General features: G+C 44.6%; 1 protein-coding gene and 2 pseudogenes across 2 annotated transcripts; 1 reads left to right on the top strand and 2 right to left on the bottom strand.

Annotated features, from left to right (window-relative positions):
- The first annotated feature begins 78 nt into the window (after window positions 1–78).
- alkbh4 (alkB homolog 4, lysine demthylase) lies at window positions 79–11,077 on the top strand. Of its 2 annotated transcripts, none has more exons than XM_070858124.1 (3): window positions 79–294; window positions 6,872–7,069; window positions 9,247–11,077. In XM_070858124.1, exons 1-3 carry the CDS (start codon window positions 184–186, stop codon window positions 9,913–9,915), a joined length of 978 nt encoding a protein of 325 aa, XP_070714225.1. In that variant the 5' UTR covers window positions 79–183; the 3' UTR covers window positions 9,916–11,077. The 2 variants fall into 2 exon arrangements, with proteins under 2 accessions (XP_070714225.1, XP_070714226.1); XM_070858125.1 differs by having other exon boundaries at window positions 235–294; window positions 6,978–7,069.
- Window positions 11,078–14,240: 3,163 nt separating this feature from the next.
- On the bottom strand, window positions 14,241–14,477 carry LOC139227340 (U2 spliceosomal RNA; annotated as a pseudogene).
- A 130-nt stretch (window positions 14,478–14,607) lies between these two features.
- LOC139227269 (U2 spliceosomal RNA) lies at window positions 14,608–14,846 on the bottom strand (annotated as a pseudogene).
- Between the last annotated feature and the right edge of the window lie 4,013 nt (window positions 14,847–18,859).

The following is an 18,859-nucleotide window of genomic DNA, read 5'->3' as shown; positions in this document are numbered from 1 at the left end:
GGCCGGTGGTGGGTGGGTGCGTGCGCGCGCATCACTCGAGGGTCGGCGGTGGTTGTGCGCACGCGCTTCGTTCGAGGGCCGGTGGCGGATGCGCGCGCGCTTTCGGGAAGTGAAGCCCGAAGGGAGTGAGATGGTGGCCTTCCAGATACAGTTCGCTGTCACTAACGGGGAGGAAGAGTGAGCATGGCCGCGGAGAGTGCTGCGCAGCTAAGCTGTAGCTGCAAAGGGATCCGTTCGTGCCTGAGCTGTGAGCGGGCCGGGCGCCCGGGGGAAGCATTAGCCAAGTTCCAGCGGGTAAGAATGAGCCAAACATTGGCATCTGGTTAGTGAGAAAGGACAGACTTGGAGAGGGAGGTTTAGAGATGTGGTGGGTCCCTCAATCTGAACAGCAACGACATTAATATGTTGGAAGCCTGAAATTAGATTTGGAAATACAGAGCCGATCAGTCAGCAGCTGAAAGGTGCATTCTTTATACTCGTATGGAAATAAAGACGCATTTATATAGCACCTTTCACGACCACTGAACGTCTCAAAACGCTTTACAACTAATGAAATAATTTTGGAGTGTAGTCACTGTTGTAATGTGGGAAACACGGCAGCCACCTTGTGCACAGCAAGCTCCCACAAACAGTAATGTGATAATGACCAGATAATAAGATACGATTTTTAACCCAGTAAACCATTCCCAGAGAAAGGGGAGGGGGGGAGGGGGTGGGGAGAGATTGGACAACCACAGCAGGTTCGGAGGTGACTTGAGTTGCGGTCTAGCACGTCGGTTTTCAATGTAGATGATGGAAGACAAGATTCTCGGTTTAGCAGCAATAGTGACTGCTTCAGGACCCAGTATTTATAATAGAAACATAGAAAATAGGTGCAGGAGTAGGCCATTCAGCCCTTCTAGCCTGCACCGCCATTCAATGAGTTCATGGCTGAACATGCAACTTCAGTACCCCCTTCCTGCTTTCTCGCCATACCCCTTGATCCCCCCAAGTAGTAAGGACTTCATCTAACTCCCTTTTGAATATATTTAGTGAATTGGCCTCAACTACTTTCTGTGGTAGAGAATTCCACAGGTTCACCAGTCTCTGGGTGAAGAAGTTTCTCCTCATCTCGGTCCTAAATGGCTTACCCCTGGTTCTGGACTTCCCCAACATTGGGAACATTCTTCCTGCATCTAGCCTGTCTAAACCCGTCAGAATTTTAAATGTTTCTATGAGGTCCCCTCTCATTCTTCTGAACTCCAGTGAATACAAGCCCAGTTGATCCAGTCTTTCTTGATAGGTCAGTCCCACCATCCTGGGAATCAGTCTGGTGAATCTTTGCTGCACTCCCTCAATAGCAAGAATGTCCTTCCTCAGGTTAGGAGACCAAAACTGTACACAATACTCCAGGTGTGGCCTCACCAAGGCCCTGTACAACTGTAGCAACACCTCCCTGCCCCTGTACTCAAATCCCCTCGCTATGAAGGCCAACATGCCATTTGCTTTCTTAACCGCCTGCTGTACCTGCATGCCAACCTTCAATGACTGATGTACCATGACACCCAGGTCTCGTTGCACCTCCCCTTTTCCTAATCTGTCACCATTCAGATAATAGTCTGTCTCTCTGTTTTTACTACCAAAGTGGATAACCTCACATTTATCCACATTATACTTCATCTGCCATGCATTTGCCCACTCACCTAACCTATCCAAGTCACTCTGCAGCCTCATAGCATCCTCCTCGCAGCTCACACTGTCACCCAACTTAGTGTCATCTGCAAATTTGGAGATACTACATTTAATCCCCTCGTCTAAATCATTAATGTACAATGTAAACAGCTGGGGCCCTAGCATAGAACCTTGCGGTACCCCACTAGTCACTGCCTGCCATTCTGAAAAGTACCCATTTACTCCTACTCTTTGCTTCCTGTCTGACAACCAGTTCTCAATTCACGTCAGCACACTACCCCCAATCCCATGTGCTTTAACTTTGCACATTAATCTCTTGTGTGGGACCTTGTCGAAAGCCTTCTGAAAGTCCAAATATACTACATCAACTGGTTCTCCCTTGTCCACTTTACTGGAAACATCCTCAAAAAATTCCAGAAGGTTTGTCAAGCATGATTTCCCTTTCACAAATCCATGCTGACTTGGACCTATCATGTCACCATTTTCCAAATGCGCTGCTATGACATCCTTAATAATTGATTCCATCATTTTACCCACTACTGAGGTCAGGCTGACCGGTCTATAATTCCCTGTTTTCTCTCTCCTTTTTTAAAAAGTGGGGTTACATTGGCTACCCTCCACTCGATAGGAACTGATCCAGAGTCAATGGAATGTTGGAAAATGACTGTCAAATGCATCCACTATTTCCAAGGCCACCTCCTTAAGTACTCTGGGATGCAGTCCATCAGGCTCTGGGGATTTATCGGCCTTCAATCCCATCAATTTCCCCAACACAATTTCCCGACTAATAAAGATTTCCCTCAGTTCCTCCTCCTTACTAGACCCTCTGACCCCTTTTATATCCGGAAGGTTGTTGGTGTCCTCCTTAGTGAATACCGAACCAAAGTACTTGTTCAATTGGTCTGCCATTTCTTTGTTCACCGTTATGACTTCCCCTGATTCTGACTGCAGGGGACCTACGTTTGTCTTTACTAACCTTTTTCTCTTTACATACCTATAGAAACTTTTGCAATCCGCCTTAATGTTCCCTGCAAGCTTCTTCTCGTACTCCATTTTCCCTGCCCTAATCAAACCCTATGTCCTCCTCTGCTGAGTTCTAAATTTCTCCCAGTCCCCAATGGCTGCATTCTGCAACCTGTTCCTCACTGTAAGAGAAATGTTAGCAATGCTGTGGCTTCAAGCAAAAAGGGAATTATAAAAATCTGGACATTTGCAGCAGGTCAGTCAGCATCTGCAAAAATTCAGGGCATGATGCTCTTTGGGTGTGTACCCTTGATGCATTTTATCTATGTATATACAATTTACATTTATCTCCAGGTAGGATGGGATCTTGTACGTGGATGAGTAAGGAATTAAAGAGCATAATCAGAAGGTGAAGTCCTACATAAATCATCATTTGGTTCTGACCATTTTGAGGCCAGTTTCATACAATTTTGACCTATCTCTGCTACTGTACTAAATGCTATTTAGAAAGTTATGGATCCAACTTGTATTGAACATACAGTAACATTTTCCAAGGAGTGATAGGTACAAAGTAGGAGAGGCGTTATGTAGTATGAAAGCACTGGTGGTAAGTTTTGGGGAGGGTTTTGATGGAAGGGAAAGAGATAGGGGAGAAGATGCTGGGACATAGGACTGGACAAGATTTGAGTGAGGCCATTGAGGGATTTGAAGATGAGCATGATAATCTTGAGATTGACACATTGAGGAATAGTCTGATCTAATGGAGGTTGGTGTGGATGGGTATGTAGATTGTGTGCGGAATAGTGTATGGACTGCAGACTACAGGATGGATTGATATTTGTGTATGGTGGAGCTGTGGAGACCAGTAAGAAATCAAACGTGATGTAACAAAGGCAAGGACAATTGTTTCAGCAATTGTGAGGATGAGCTAGGTGGGAGTTGTTCCAAGAGTGGACATGGGTAGTCTTGGAAATGAATTCGATGTCATGATCAAAGCATAACTCAAGTCACCAAGGTTCAGTGTTGGGTTTATTGTGAGCAAACAGTTGGTGAGGGAGTGGAATTGGTGCAAAATTCTGATGGGAGCCAACTAGAATGGCTTCAGTCTTGCAGATGTTGAACTGAAGAAAGTTCTAGTTCCTCATCATCTTAGGCGGTCCCTCGAACGAGGATGACTTGCTTCCACGAGTTCACAGGTGTTTCGATGAAGAACCCTATGTTCCAGTCCTGAACTCCACCTGAGGGGGTGGAAGATGCCTGTGCGTGAATTTTTTTAACGTGGGGTAGCCGTTGCACACCAACCACCACATGGGCTTGACAGCTAGGTCTTGCAAAGAAACATAGAAAATAGATGCAGGAGTAGGCCATTCGGCCCTTCGAGCCTGCACCACCATTCAATATGATCATGGCTGATCATGCACTTCAGTACCCCATTCCTGCTTTCTCCATACCCCTTGATCCCTTTAGCCGTAAGGGCCACATCTAACTCCCTTTTGTATATATCTAACAAACTGGCCTCAACAACTTTCTGTGGTAGAGAATTCCACATGCTCACAACTCTGAGTGAAGAAGTTTCTCCTCATCTCGGTCCGAAATGGCTTACCCCTTATCCTTAGACTGTGACCCCTGGTTCTGGACTTCCCCAACATCGGGAACATTCTTTCTGCATCTAACTTGTCCAATTCCATCAGAATTTTATATGTTTCTATGAGATCCCCTCTCATTCTTCTAAATTCCATTGAATATAAGTATAGTCGATCCAGTCTTTCTTCATTTTTCAGTTCTGTCATCCCAGGAATCAGTCTGGTGAACCTTCGCTGCACTCCCTCAATAGCAAGAATGTCCTTCCTCAGATTAGGAGACCAAAACTGTACTTAATATTCAAGGTGTGGCCTCATCAAGGCCCTGTACAACCGTAGTAAGACCTCCCTGCTCCTATACTCAAATCCTCTCGCTATGAAGGCCAACATGCCATTTGCCTTCTTTGCCGCCTGCTGTACCTGTATGCCAACTTTCAATGACTGATGTACCAAGACACCCAGGTCTCGTTGCACCTCCCCTTTTACTAATCTGTCACCATTCAGATAATATTCTGCCTTCCTGTTTTTACCACCAAAGCTAATAACCTCACATTTATCTACATTATACCGCATCTGCCATGCACTTGCCCACTAACCTAACCTGTCCAAGTTACCCTGCAGCCTCTTAGCATCCTCCTCACAGCTCACACTGCCATTGGTCCAGTAGCAAGGATTAACCAAGATGACTGGAGACCTGCTCTGCTGCACGGACCTAGCGCGCACACGTATCGAAGTGTGGGCTGGCTCATGCTGTCCTTGGGCCCTCGGCTCTTCTGGGCCCTGTACCCTCACAGTTCCTATGGTACAAATGGCAACTGTGCCCTCACATCACCTAACTTCAAAATGTTTGTTCTGCTGAAGTAGCAATGCTTTCTCCACTTCTCATTCACTTTAAAACATAATGTAGATTGGTGGTGAAATGGTAATGTTATCAATTCTATTATGAGCAATAAGATATGGCCCATCTTAAGTGCCTTGTAAAACCACACTGCAATATATATTTTCTGATATTCCACAGAATATCTTTAGCAATTTATTTTAATAGCTCCTTCCATCTTGGTAGTTTCAACAACAACTTGTATTTATATAGCACCTTTAACGTAGTGAAACATCCTGAGGTGCTTCACAGGAGTATTATACCATAGAAATTTGGCACCGAGCTGCATAAGTAGAAATTTGCGCAGGTGACGGTCAAAGAGGTACGTTTTAAGGAGTATCTTGAAGGAGGAAAGAGGTGGAGAAGTTTAGGCAAGGAGTTCGAGTTTGGAGCCCAGGTAACAGAAGGCACAGCCACCGATGGTTGAGCGATTATAATCAGGGATGCTCAGGAGGGCAGAATTAGAGGAGCACAGACATGGTGGGGTGGGGTGATTGTGGGGCTGGAGGAGATTACAGAGATAGAGAGGGGCGAGACCATGGAGGGATTTGAAAATAAGGATGAGAATTTTGAAATCAAGGCATTGCTTAACTGGAAGCCAATGTAGGTCAGCGAGCACAGGGGTGATGGGTGAGCTGAACTTGATGCAAGTTAGGACACGGGCAGCCGAGTTTTGGATCACCTCTAGTTTACGTAGGGTACAATGTGGGAGGCCAGCCAGGAGTACGTTGGAATAGTCAAGTCTAGAGGTAACAAAGGCATAGATGAGGGCTTCAGCAGCGGATGAGCTGAGGCAAGGGCTGAAACGGGTGATGTTAGAGGTAGAAATAAGCGGTCTAAGTTATGCTGCGGATATGTGGTCAAAAGCTAATTTCAGGGTCAAATATGACCACATAACACAGCATCCCATTCGTTTGGCCTCTGCTAAACACCTCCGTACAACAAAACAGCTGACACATGGGACACAGCATTTGGAGCATTGTGGCTCTACACTATATCTTGTCCCACAGTATTTCAATTTCTTGAATTTTGGACTTTTTTGTATCCTTTGTACCAACAAATCAAAATTAGATCTCCGATTTTATTGCATGTATATGAATCAACCCCCTTGCCTGCAGTCATCATAGGCAGTCCCTCGAAATCGAGGAAGACTTGCTTCCACTCTCAAAGTGAGTTCTCCGGTGACTGTACAGTCCAATACGGGAATTACACTCACAGGTGGGACAGACAGTTGTTGAGGGAAAGGGTGGGTGGGGAGTCTGGTTTGCCGCACGCTCTTCCCACTGCCTGCACTTGTTTTCTGCATGCTCTCGGCGATGAGACTTGAGGTGCTCAGCGCCCTCCCGGATGCTGTCCCTCTACTTAGGGCGGTCTTTGGCCAGGGACTCCTAGGTGTCGGTGGGGCTGTTACATTTTATCAAGGGGGCTTTGAGGGTGTCCTTGAAACGTTTCCTCTGCCCACCTGGGGATCATTTGCCGTGTAGGAGTTCTGAGTAGAGCGCTTGCTTTGGGAGTCTTGTGTTGGGCATGCGAACAATGTGGCCCACCCAATGGAGCTGGTCGAGTCCGGTCAATGCTTCGATGCTGGGGATGTTGGCTTGATCGAGAGTACTGACGTTGGTGTGTCTGTCCTCCCAGGGGATTTGCAGAATCTTGCAGAGACATCGTTGGTGGTGTTTCTCCAGCGATTGGTATTGTGCTAAATGGTCATTTTATCAAAGTGGTCTTGAAGATTACATTAAGAATTGAAACACATTGTTGTTAAATACTCTTTCCACAGAGAAAGTACAACTTCTCTTACCATCCCTCGTCGGGCTTGGCAGTGGGGGATGACTCCTCTAGTCTGAGTGGCTGTACTTTTCCATTTCCTGGTGTATTTTTATCAGACAATTTTGTGAATGAAGAGGAGGAAACAGAGCTGGTGAACTGGATGGACAGCAATGAGTGGAAACCCTCACAATCTGGACGAAAGAAACAGGTTAGATTTTCCCGTCGCGGAGGAGATCAGTTTATAATTCCAGCTTTACAGCACTTATTTTTCATGGGAATGACAGAATTTGAAGTTTTTGTTATTTTATGAGTGACTAGAGGTAGTAACCATTAATATTATTTAATCTCCTTGTTTGATAGAGTCTGGCCTTGTTACAAACTCACTTTCTGTCACTTTGTGGCACAATGCATTGTGGTGCTAATGCATTACATCACTCAGTTACATTGTAGAAACTAATGTGTGACAGTAAATGATAAGCTATGTGCTGTTGACTTACAAAGGGTTCTCTAATGCAAGTTAAATTTGGGATTCTAAAGTAACCTGTCACCTTTTTTAAAAAGCAACAAAATTGGAATTAAAAACAAGCATTCATACTTACACTGATCATTTCAAGTTTCCTGGTTTAGAAGTTCACTCAGAATCTCATGGGACATGACGATGAACACCATACTGGCCAACCAGAAGCACTCCCATTGAGTTTTCACTTTTTTTGGCTGAATATTTTTGTTTAAACAATTAATTGAGTTGAAGGAGTTACGCAACTACAAGCAAACACCACAGTGGTGCACAATCACTAGCCAAAGGTGTTTGGACATTCTATTTATTTTGGATGTCATTTAAATCCCTCGGTGCTATTGCCTGATATCACATTGGCATTTGTATATTTCCATTCTGGGATCAATTTGTAGAAAAGAATATTTGAATTTCTTATCAGAACAAATTCAAAGTAAACTTACATGGGAAATAGATTTTTTTAACAGGAGCTGATGAGTGGATCGTGGCTGGCATTGAGGTCTCATAAATGTCAGTGAGTGAGGCTGGCCAGATAATGAGGGAAGTGAAGGGATTTGTGGTCAGTTTTGCGAGTTGAAATGTTTGTCGTATCATGAAATTTATATATATAATTCTGCATTTATATAGCACTTTTCACATCCTCAGGCTATTCCAAACCACTTCACAGCCAATTAAATACTTTTTGAAATGTAGTTACTATTGTAATATAGGGAAATGAGGGAGCCAATTTGTGCACAGCAAGATCTGACAAACAGTAATTAATGATTAGATAATCTCACTTTAGTAATGTTGATTGAAGGCTAACTGTTGGCCCACTGGGAGAACTCTCCTGCTCTTCTTTGAATAGTACTATTGGTTCTTTTCTTTTACATCCATCAGAAAAACAGACAGGCTGGTGAAATGGGCAGACGTGGCAGATGACGTTTAACGCAGAAAAGTGTGAAGTGATACATTTTGGTAGAAAGAATGAGGAGAAGACATATAAACTAAATGGTACAATCCTAAAGGGGATGCGCGAACAGAGACCTGGGGGTATGTGTGCGCAAATCATTGAAGGTGGCAGGGCAGGTTGAGAAAGCAGTTAAAAAGGCTTTTGGGATCCTGGGCTACATAAATAGAGGTATAGAGTACAAAAGTGTGGAAATTATGATGAATCTGTATAAAACACTGGTTCAGCCCCAACTGGAGTGCTGTGTCCAATTCTGGGCACCACACTTTAGGAAGTATGTGAAGGCCTTCGAGAAGATGCAGAATGAATCCAGGAATATGGGACTTCAGTTACGTTGATAAGACTGGGGAAGCTGGAGTTGTTCTCCTTGGAGCAGGGAAGATTGAGAGGAGATGTGATAGAGGTGTTCAAAATCATGAGGGTTCAGGATAGAGTAGATAGAGAGAAACTGTTCCCATTATCTTTAAAAAGGGAGTTGGATAAGTATCTGAAGGAAAATAATTTGAAGGGCTACGGGGGATGGGCAGGGTAGTGGGACTAGCTGAGAGATAGCATAGACTCGAAGGCCAAATGGCCGCCTTCCGTGCTGTAATCATTCTGATTCACCTGAGGGCAGATGGAAGTCTCGGTTTTAATGTCTCATCTGAAAGACGGCACTTCCAACATTGCAGCACTTTCTCTATATAAATTTGATTTACAATACTTGGTGCATTTCGTTCTGGTGGAAAAAATAGCATTTTTATCTTGAGAATATCAACTAAAGCTGCTTTATACTGTGTTGTCCTTGTAATGTTACACCTGTGAAAATTGGCTTTTTAAATTTTCATTGTTATTTCATTAACTACAGTATGAAATACTGTAGTTAATTTCCTTGTTTTTTTTTAGTCCAATCTTACTCATCTGTTTCTTTGTCAACATACAGGACTATGGCCCAAAGGTGAATTTTAAAAAGCACAAGTTGAAAGTGGAACGTTTCAGTGGCCTGCCATGCTTCAGCCATCTGCTCATAGACCGAATGATGCAACACCCTGTGCTGAAAGACTTTCTTCCTGTCGAGCAGTGTAACCTGGATTACAGACCAGAACAAGGCTCTGCCATTGACCCACACTTTGATGACTGGTGGTTGTGGGGTGAGCGCCTGGTCAGTGTCAATCTGCTGTCTGAAACCATATTATCAATGTCTTGCGACTCCGAGGATTTCATCCAGCTACATCATACTGAAATGGTGTGCAATGCACAGTCATATGATCCAGTAACTGGTAATTCAGAGAGCATTTTTAATTTCAATGGAGATAATACTCATTGCACAGGCAACGACGGTGTGGAAATGACTAGTGACATAGGTCAAAGGCCAGTCCCTTACAAGGATGTCGAGGTAGCCATCCGTATGCCAAGGAGATCTTTAATTGTTTTGTATGGGGATGCACGCTATAAATGGAAACATGGCATTTACAGGCAAGACATCAATTCAAGGCGGATATGCAGTACTTTTAGGGAGCTATCAGAAGAGTTCAGCCATGGAGGGAAACAAGAGGCACTGGGGAAAGAGCTCTTGGATATAGCATTGAGTTTTCAGGGTGTTCCCGTGTAAAATTACTGCTCTGAAGCATCAAGGGCATGTGATCTTCAATATAAACCCAGCTTTGGGATAGCTACAAAAAACATGGTACAGGTTGAACCTCCCTCATCGATAACTCCCTTATCCAGAACCACCCCGGCCACCGGGTGGCACGTGTGCAGAACTCCGACATAAACGAATTGAAGTCCTTCCTCGCTGTCGACTCCGCGATACCCTGCCCCCCCCTCCCCCTCCCCCTCCCCCATTATCTCTCTGCCGCACTCCCAACCCCAAGCCAGCCAGCCCCGATATCCCCTTGCTCAGTACCTGTACCATCCAATTTATTTAACGTGACCACCCCTCATCTGGAAAAATCCCTTATCCGGAACAGGTCAGGTCCCGAGAGTTATGGATAAGGGAGGTTCAACCTGTATTTAAGTTATTTTGCCCTATGTCCCGATGCTCTGGCCTGGGTAAAAAAGGATGCAATGGGCGTGCCGGTCTGCCTCCAGGCCTCTGCAGCTTTACAAATGTCTGATGGAAGATATGCAAGTGTAGTGAGATTCTTCTTCTGACTTTTCCTGCTGCCCCATTGGGGAAAAAGCTGCTCTCCACTCCAGATCTTGCACCCATAATCATACCAAAATCAGGAACTCTCCTTTTGGGGGAAATTATTGGATTAAAATCATGCCATGACACAGTTGTCTACCAATACACTGTGGACATGAGCCGTAACAAGGCTGTTTTAGTGAGAGAAGTAATAAATTAAGTATGCTCAATCAGAGAGTCCGCAATCAACTCTATCCAAATTTACTGCAAGTCGGTGATGTTTTGAGTGTAGGTATTGACCTGCTGGGAGAAGGCTTATCCTATTGTTAATTAGTGAACTGAGCACACAATTCAAATATTCCAACCATCAAATTGTTTCCTCAGAAACTACTGGTTCTGCTTTTCTCCACCAAGGTAGTGATGGTTGATCTGTTTGACTTTCAAATATTTAGATTCTGGTTTAAATAAATTTTAATATATTGGAAATGAAATGTGTGTTCAAATGTGACTTTTGAATATTATGTCAGAGTGATTAAAGTTCGTTTTTTGGAAATTCTGTTACTGAATAAGCTTAAGTTTAAAGACATTTTAAACTAGTGTGTTGTAATATATCAGCTAGTTTGGAATGGGATAATGAGTGACATTTTATCAAGTTTGTATCTAGTTTTGATATTGGAACTCCATGAAATTACAGTTTTTTTTATTTTGTATGGTATTTTTATTTCAATTCTTGAAAGACTGATTTCTGTGCTGGAATAAATCAGCAATTTTTATAAATAAAATATTAGGCCAGGTGATTTATGAAGATGAGGAAATTGATGAGCTGGATAGATATTTTGCATTGTTCTCATTTTGAGTATTACAGGACGAAAATTAGTTCAAAAGAAATACCGTAACTGGAAATAGTTTTAGCTAAGTTTGACAGTCTGTACAGCCTAATACCATTTATAACAGAATGGTCAAATAAATGGGGGAGATGAGAAGTGAGTACTGGTTCATGTGTTCTCATGGGCAAAGTCAATATTTTAAAACTCAACATTCTCCCCCATTTAATCTATTTATTTCAAATGTTCCTGTCTGTATTCCCAATCCTACCTCTGTAATTAGATTGGAAGACTCTACAGTGGAGAAAGTTGCTGAATGGAACATGATTAAACAGGATTTGCCCCAGCAGAAGAAACATAAACATGAACTCCAATCTTTGTCCTGTGATCCGTACCAAGTGATATTATACTCCTTCGAGCATGGCCAACTGGAATTTCTTAATAGTTACAATCATTCAAATGTTAGTTTCAATAATTTCTCAATGTTCTTCTGGTAGAAACTATACCGAAGGTACTTGGGTTTGTGTCCAGCCCAGATTAATGGGATCAGCAGCATTGCCTCCCCCGTACCATTTGGGGAGCTTTGCTGTTTTTCCTGACCTGGGGGGGGGCTTATACTGGGTGCAAAAAAAGTTGAATTTCTCAGCATATATTCATGCAGCAAACGAAAGCTCTTAAATTCCTGAAAGGTAATATTAAGCATACATTTAAATGAAAAATTTAAAATACAGTTGAACGTCCCGAAACCGGCAACCTAAGGACCAAGGCCGAGCTGTTTTTCGTGTTTTTCCGGACGTCAGAACGTGTTTCTGACGTCCGCAATCTGGAAACACCTGAGCCCAGGTTTGGGTATTTCCGGATTTCGGAACGTCAAAGGGTGGGGGGCTGCTCTCTGAGAAGCTGTTTGGGCCGCCCCGTCCAGGAGGTGTTCGGGCGGGGCCCCGCCGCCGTGGAGGTGTTCGAGTGGGCCCCGCCAAGAAGAAGGTGTTCGGGCGGGCCCCGCCGAGAAGGTCGTCGTCGGGCTCGCGGGCCCCACCGAGGTGGTGTTCGGGTGGGCTGACAAGGAGGGCCCGAGGTAAGGGTGGTGAGACAAGCAGTGGTGAGGCCCCGAGGTCGGCAGGGTCACCCGGTCCGGATTCCGGAACATTTTACAGATCCCGGACGAATCTGCCACGGATCGCCCCAGATTCCAGAACTTTGGATTTTGGACGCTCAACCTGTACTGCTGATGCTGGAAATCTAAAATAAAAACGAAATATGGGAACACTCAGCAGATCAAACAACATCTGTTGAAAGAGGAACATAAAATTAATGTTTCAGGTTGATAACCTTTCGACAAAACTGGAAGATGTTGCAAATGAACCACTTCGGTGCAGAGCCAGGGAAAAGAAAAAAGGAGGTATTTGATTGGGTGAAGGATTGGAGATAATTAAGTGATGGAAGTTTCTCCATCTCCATCACATCTGCTTGGACAATGCCACCTACCACACCAGAGTTTCTAAAGTGTCCTTTTTATCCCCTCAGCCAGGATTCCTGCAACCTCCACCCACTTCTTCCCACCCCCCCCCCCAAATTTCTCGAGAGGGCCCTCGACCATGTCCATACTATTTCCCACTCTTCCGCCCCACCCCTCGTCCTCCCTCTCATAATAAGATCCCTCTTGTTCTCACCTGCCAGCCTCTGCATTCGACTAGTTGTTTTCTGCCATTTCCTGCATGGTTCTGCCACCCAACCAATCTTCCCAATCCCTTCTCTTCCCCAGTCCATTCCCTCTGATACCCTGGTCCATTCTTCCATCACCCTCAACACCTGTTCTTCTCTTAACACCTTCCCATGCAAGCAAAGGAGGTGTATCACATGCTCTTTCATCTCCTCTGTTGCCACTTTCCAGAGCCCCAACAATCCTTCCAAGTGAGAGTGTTCTACTTGTACTTCTTCCAATGTAGTATACTGAATTTGCAGCTCTCAGTGTGGTTTCACTGACATTGGGAAGACCAAATGCAGATTGGGTGATCGCTTTGCTGAACACCTCCATTCTATCTGCAAGCGTGACCCTGAGCTTCTGGTCACTTGCCACTTTAATTCTTTGTCCCTATCCCACTCTGACCTCTCTGTTCTTGGCCTCCTACACTGTTCCAATGAAGTTCAACGTAAGCTTGAGGAACAGCACCTCATCTTTCTACTAGGCACTTGACAGCCTTCTGGCTTTAACATTGACTTTAACAACTTTAGGGCCGGATTTTCGGCAGGTTTTCGCCACGATTTGCCCCTCCACGCTGACAACCCAGTCGCAAAGCTCGGGCGAGATCCTCGGGTACCTGTTTGCGATGATGCTTTCAAGTACCGCCGGGGAGAGATGTGCCGGATTGCGTTTGCGTCCGAGTTTCGGCACTCTCCAACCTGTATGCCGCTGCCAGAATAGCGACAGGTCAAACCTATTGGTGCAGTCCTGCCAGCAGCAGTAAGTATGAAAACCTGAAAAAAAAATAAGTTAAAGATTTTATTTTTTAATTTTTTTGCAGCGATTACATAGTTAAGGGTCTTGTAAATGTATTTTGGAATTTTTTTTCCCTTCTAAGACACTGCGCAGCGCTACCGGCCCCAGACTAAAGTTGCCGAAACTCGCAGTTTGTGCCGCGAATGCTTGTGCAACACCTCCCATACCGATGCACCCCTGGCACTGACGTAAAGCCAAAAATTCAGTCTAAAAACGGTAAGTTTGACGTATCGTGACTGTTTTTGCCAAAAAAAACCCCGAAAGCCGAAAATCAGGCCCTAATTAAACTGTAACCACCGCTACCATATTCTCTCCCACAGCAGTTGGTAATATCGAATGGGTGCACTAGAGAAACTGGAAATTTTTTTTTTTTTTTTTGGAAATTCGTAGCCAATCGTTCCAATTCTTTGTCAAATCACAAACGCCAGAGGTCACCTTGCACACATCAAGGATCACTCTGCGCCAATGCTCTTAGCCAAAAGGCCTAGAGCCACTGCACCGTTCCTGGAAGTACTGCAATACCAGGTTCGTGCCATGGAGGTGGATGGATCAGGCCCCCCCCACACCTCCGTGGAGGTGGATGGGTCAAGCCACCCCACCCACCTATTTCCAAAAAAGCAAGCATATACCTTCCTGATCCAGGGAGAACCACCTTGGGGTTATGGTGGTTACTCCCCTGTCAGGTCAGTTACGCATGATCTTAGCCAAAAGGCCGAGAGAGAAACTGGAAATTTTTTTTTTTTTTTTTAATTCGTAGCCAATCGTTCCAATTCTTTGTCAAATCACAAACGCCAGAGGTCACCTTGCACACGCCAAGGATCACTCTGCGCCAATGCTCTTAGCCAAAAGGCCTAGAGCCACTGCACCGTTCCTGGAAGTACTGCAATACCAGGTTCGTGCCATGGAGGTGGATGGGTCAGGTCCCCCACACACCTCCGTGGAGGTGGATGGGTCAAGCCACCCCACCCACCTCCTGTTTCCAAAAAAGCAAGCATATACCTTCCTGATCCAGGGAGAACCACCCGGAGGTCATGGTGGCTACTCCCCTGTCAGGTCAGTTACGCATGATCTTAGCCAAAAGGCCGAGAAGCGATCCAGAGATTCATGGTGTGAATGCTATGTAATTCAACTGGAAATGGGGAAGGTGTGGGCTGATATGGGTGGCGATCCCCTATGTTCTGCACCTCTGGGGTCTGCCTGCCTTTCTTCCACCACATTCCTGGGCTACGGGAGCCAGATTTTCCATGCTTCCTTCGCCCTCTGCTATTCTGTTGTAAGCATTCACACATCCTCAGGACCCATCTTTTGTTTAATTTCTCATTATTACCTCCTTTTGCCTTACACTATCATCACCTCAGTCATTTGGTCATCCCATGTCCTCCACCCAATCACAGACCTTTTTCTTTTCCTGCTGCTATTCCCTGGTTTTGTATCTGCTTAAAAGCTGTTCATCTGTAATATCTTTGAGTTCTGACCAAAAGTCATTGACCTAAAAAGTTAACCTTATGTTTCACCACAGATGCTGCCCAACATACTGAGTGTTCCAAGAATTTTCAGTTTCTATGCATTTAAATTAATTATATTGGCTTTTGATTAAAAATCAAACAAACTTAACCCTCCTTCCTGATATTAACTTCCAACCCTCATATACATTGACAATATTGATTCATCTCCAATGAGATTCAGCACTGCACTCCATCAGCTTGAGAACATAGAACATAGGGAATATGGTACATCTCAATTGTGAGGGAATTTTGAGAAATGAACAGCCTGTAGGTGACATTGTAATTTGATTTCAATCGGATGTTACAGCCTTCACATGGTCTGTCACAATGTTCGTGTCTCATTAAAGCCTACTATTTTATAGTGAGTACAAAAAAACTGCGCCCATTAAATATTGGGAAGACCGAAGCCTTTGTTTTCGGTCCTCGCCACAAACTCCGTTCCCGAGCCACTGACTGCATCCCTCTCCCCAACTTCTGTCTGAGGCTGAACCACACTGTTCGCAACCTTAATGTCATATTTGACCCAGAAATGAGCTTTCGACCACATAGCCGTGACATACCCAAGACCGCCTATTTCCACATCCATAACATTGCCCGTCTCTGCCCCTGCCTCAGCTCATGCGCTGCTGAAGCCCCTCATCCATGCCTTTATTACCTCTAGACTTGATTTTTCCAACGCACTCTTGGCCGGCCTCAGACAGAAGTTGGGGAGAGGGATGCAGTCAGTGGCTCGGGAACGGAGTTTGTGGCGAGGACCGAAAACAAAGGCTTCGGTCTTCCCAATATTTAATGGGCGCAGTTTTTTTGTACTCACTATAAAATAGTAGGCTTTAATGAGACACGAACATTGTGACAGACCATGTGAAGGCTGTAACATCCGATTGAAATCAAATTACAATGTCACCTACAGGCTGTTCATTTCTCAAAATTCCCTCACAATTGAGATGTACCATATTCCCTATGTTCTATGTAAACTTGAGGTCATCCAAAACTCAGCAGCCCGTACCCTAACTCGCACTAAGTCCCGCTCACCCATCAACCATGTGCTCGCTGACCTACATTGGCTCCCGGTTTAGCAACATCTTGATTTCAAAATTCTCATTCTTGTTTCCAAATCCTTCCATGGCCTTGTCCCTCCTTATTTCTAATCTTCAGCCACACAACCCCCCTGCCCCCTCCCCACCGAGATATCTGCGCTCCTCTAATTCTGCCCTCTTGAGCATCCCTGATTATAATCGCTCAACCATTCGTGGCTGTGCCTTCTGTTGCCTAGGCCCCAAGCTCTGGAATGCCCTGTCTAAACCTCTCTTTTCTCCTTTAAGACACTCCTTAAAACCTACCTCTTTGACCAAGCTTTAGGCCACCTGCCCCAATTATGTGGCTCGGTGTCAAATATTTTGTCTCTTAATACTCCTGTGGAGCGCCCTTGGGATGTTTTACTACATTAAAGGTGCTATATAAATACAGGTTGTTGTCTGTGCACAATTGCGGGCTCTAGCCTCGAGGTGCCTCTGCAGAGCTTTATTTCCTGAAGCTCAATTCATAGCTGTATTGGTTTTACTTTGTGAAAAATAACAGCTATTTTTCAGTTCTTTAACATTTTAATGTTTTATTTGTTAAATGGTAATACCTTTATCCCCCCCTCCCCCCTCAAATATTCTCTCTCAATTCTTGGGCCACTCTTCTCTGCTCGCTCCCCCCCCCCCCCCCATTGAATGTTTTGAATTGCTCAGCCCATTCTCCGTCCATTGTCTGGCTGAACGTAAATTTCTTTGTGCTTCTCGAGCCTCTGTCTGAGCCAAGTTAATTTTTTTCTTTGATAGTTCAGCTTTGCCTCAGCCAGTTACTTGCCAAAACCACCCCCTTCCTGCCACCACCACCACCATTGGGAGATTTTCACCTAAGTAGAAATGTTGATTTGCTTTCTATTATCAAGGAAAAATGAATTTCAAACTACCAAGCAAGTCTTAAGTTTTTTTTTTGACATGAAGGTCAAACAGAATTTTATTCCTGGAGGGAGGGAGGGAGCATAGAAAAGACCATTAGCATATTGGAGACTATCTAGTATAAAACTGATTTTTTTTTTCCCTGAAATGTTTCTATACTTTGATACATAAAAGAACTTGCATTTATAGAGTTATTTCTGTTCACAGGACATCCCAAATCTCTTTACATCCAATGTAATACTTTTTGATGTGTAGTCACTTGTGTAGGTAAATGTGACAGCAAAATTGCACAAGCAAGATCCCACAAAAAACAATGAACTGAATGACAAGCGAATCTGCTTTTAGTGGTGCTGATTGAGGGTGTCGGAGGTGTCTTCTTTCCGATGAGATGTTAAACCGAGGCCCGGTCAGGTGGACGTAAAAAATCCCATGGCGCTAATCGAAGAGCAGGTGAGTTCTCCCAGTGTCCTGACCAATACTTTCCCCTCGACATCCGTAACAAAATAGATTATTTAATTATCACATTTACATAGAAACATAGAAACATAGAAAATAGGTGCAGGAGCAGGCCATTCAGCCCTTCTAGCCTGCACCGCCATTCAATGAGTTCATGGCTGAACATGAAACTTCAGTACCCCCTTCCTGCTTTCTCGCCATAACCCTTGATCCCCCGAGTAGTAAGGACTTCATCTAACTCCCTTTTGAATATATTTAGTGAATTGGCCTCAACTACTTTCTGTGGTAGAGAATTCCACAGGTTCACCACTCTCTGGGTGAAGAAGTTTCTCCTCATCTCGGTCCTAAATGGCTTACCCCTTATCCTCAGACTGTGACCCCTGGTTCTGGACTTCCCCAACATTGGGAACATTCTTTCTGCATCTAACCTGTCTAAACACGTCAGAATTTTAAACGTTTCTATGAGGTCCCCTCTCATTCTTCTGAACTCCAGTGAATACAATCCCAATTGATCCAATCTTTCTTGATAGGTCAGTCCCGCCATCCTGGGAATCAGTCTGGTGAACCTTCGCTGCACTCCCTCAATAGCAAGAATGTCCTTCCTCAAGTTAGGAGACCAAAACTGTACACAATACTCCAGGTGTGGCCTCACCAAGGCCCTGTACAACTGTAGCAATACCTCCCTGCCCCTGTATTCAAATCCCCTCGCTATGAAGGCCAACATGCCATTTGCTTTCTTAACCGCCTGCTGTACCTGCATGCCAACCTTCAATGACTGATGTACCATGACACCCAGGTCTCGTTGCACCTTCCCTTTTCCTAATCTGTCACCATTCAGATAATAGTCTGTCTCTCTGTTTTTACCACCAAAGTGGATAACCTCACATTTATCCACATTATACTTCATCTGCCATGCATTTGCCCACTCACCTAACCTATCCAAGTCACTCTGCAGCCTAATAGCATCCTCCTCGCAGCTCACACTGCCACCCAACTTAGTATCATCCGCAAATTTGGAGATACTGCATTTAATCCCCTCGTCTAAATCATTAATGTACAATGTAAACAGCTGGGGCCCCAGCACAGAACCTTGCGGCACTCCACTAGTCACTGCCTGCCATTCTGAAAAGTACCCGTTTACTCCTACTCTTTGCTTCCTGTCTGACAACCAGTTCTCAATCCACGTCAGCACACTACCCC

This window comes from Pristiophorus japonicus, chromosome 16 (assembly GCF_044704955.1).
Source record: "Pristiophorus japonicus isolate sPriJap1 chromosome 16, sPriJap1.hap1, whole genome shotgun sequence".
Lineage (NCBI taxonomy): Eukaryota > Metazoa > Chordata > Chondrichthyes > Pristiophoridae > Pristiophorus > Pristiophorus japonicus.
The sequence above is the reverse complement of the archived record's forward strand: the minus strand, read 5'-3'. Positions and strand labels throughout refer to the sequence as shown.

Coding starts and splice junctions, on each gene's coding strand:
- alkbh4 (XM_070858124.1), top strand. CDS start 184: ATGGCCGCGGAGAGTGCTGCGCAGCTAAGCTGTAGCTGCAAAGGGATC. Junction 295..6,871: donor CATTAGCCAAGTTCCAGCGG/GTAAGAATGAGC, acceptor CTCTTTCCACAG/AGAAAGTACAACTTCTCTTA. Junction 7,070..9,246: donor AATCTGGACGAAAGAAACAG/GTTAGATTTTCC, acceptor GTCAACATACAG/GACTATGGCCCAAAGGTGAA.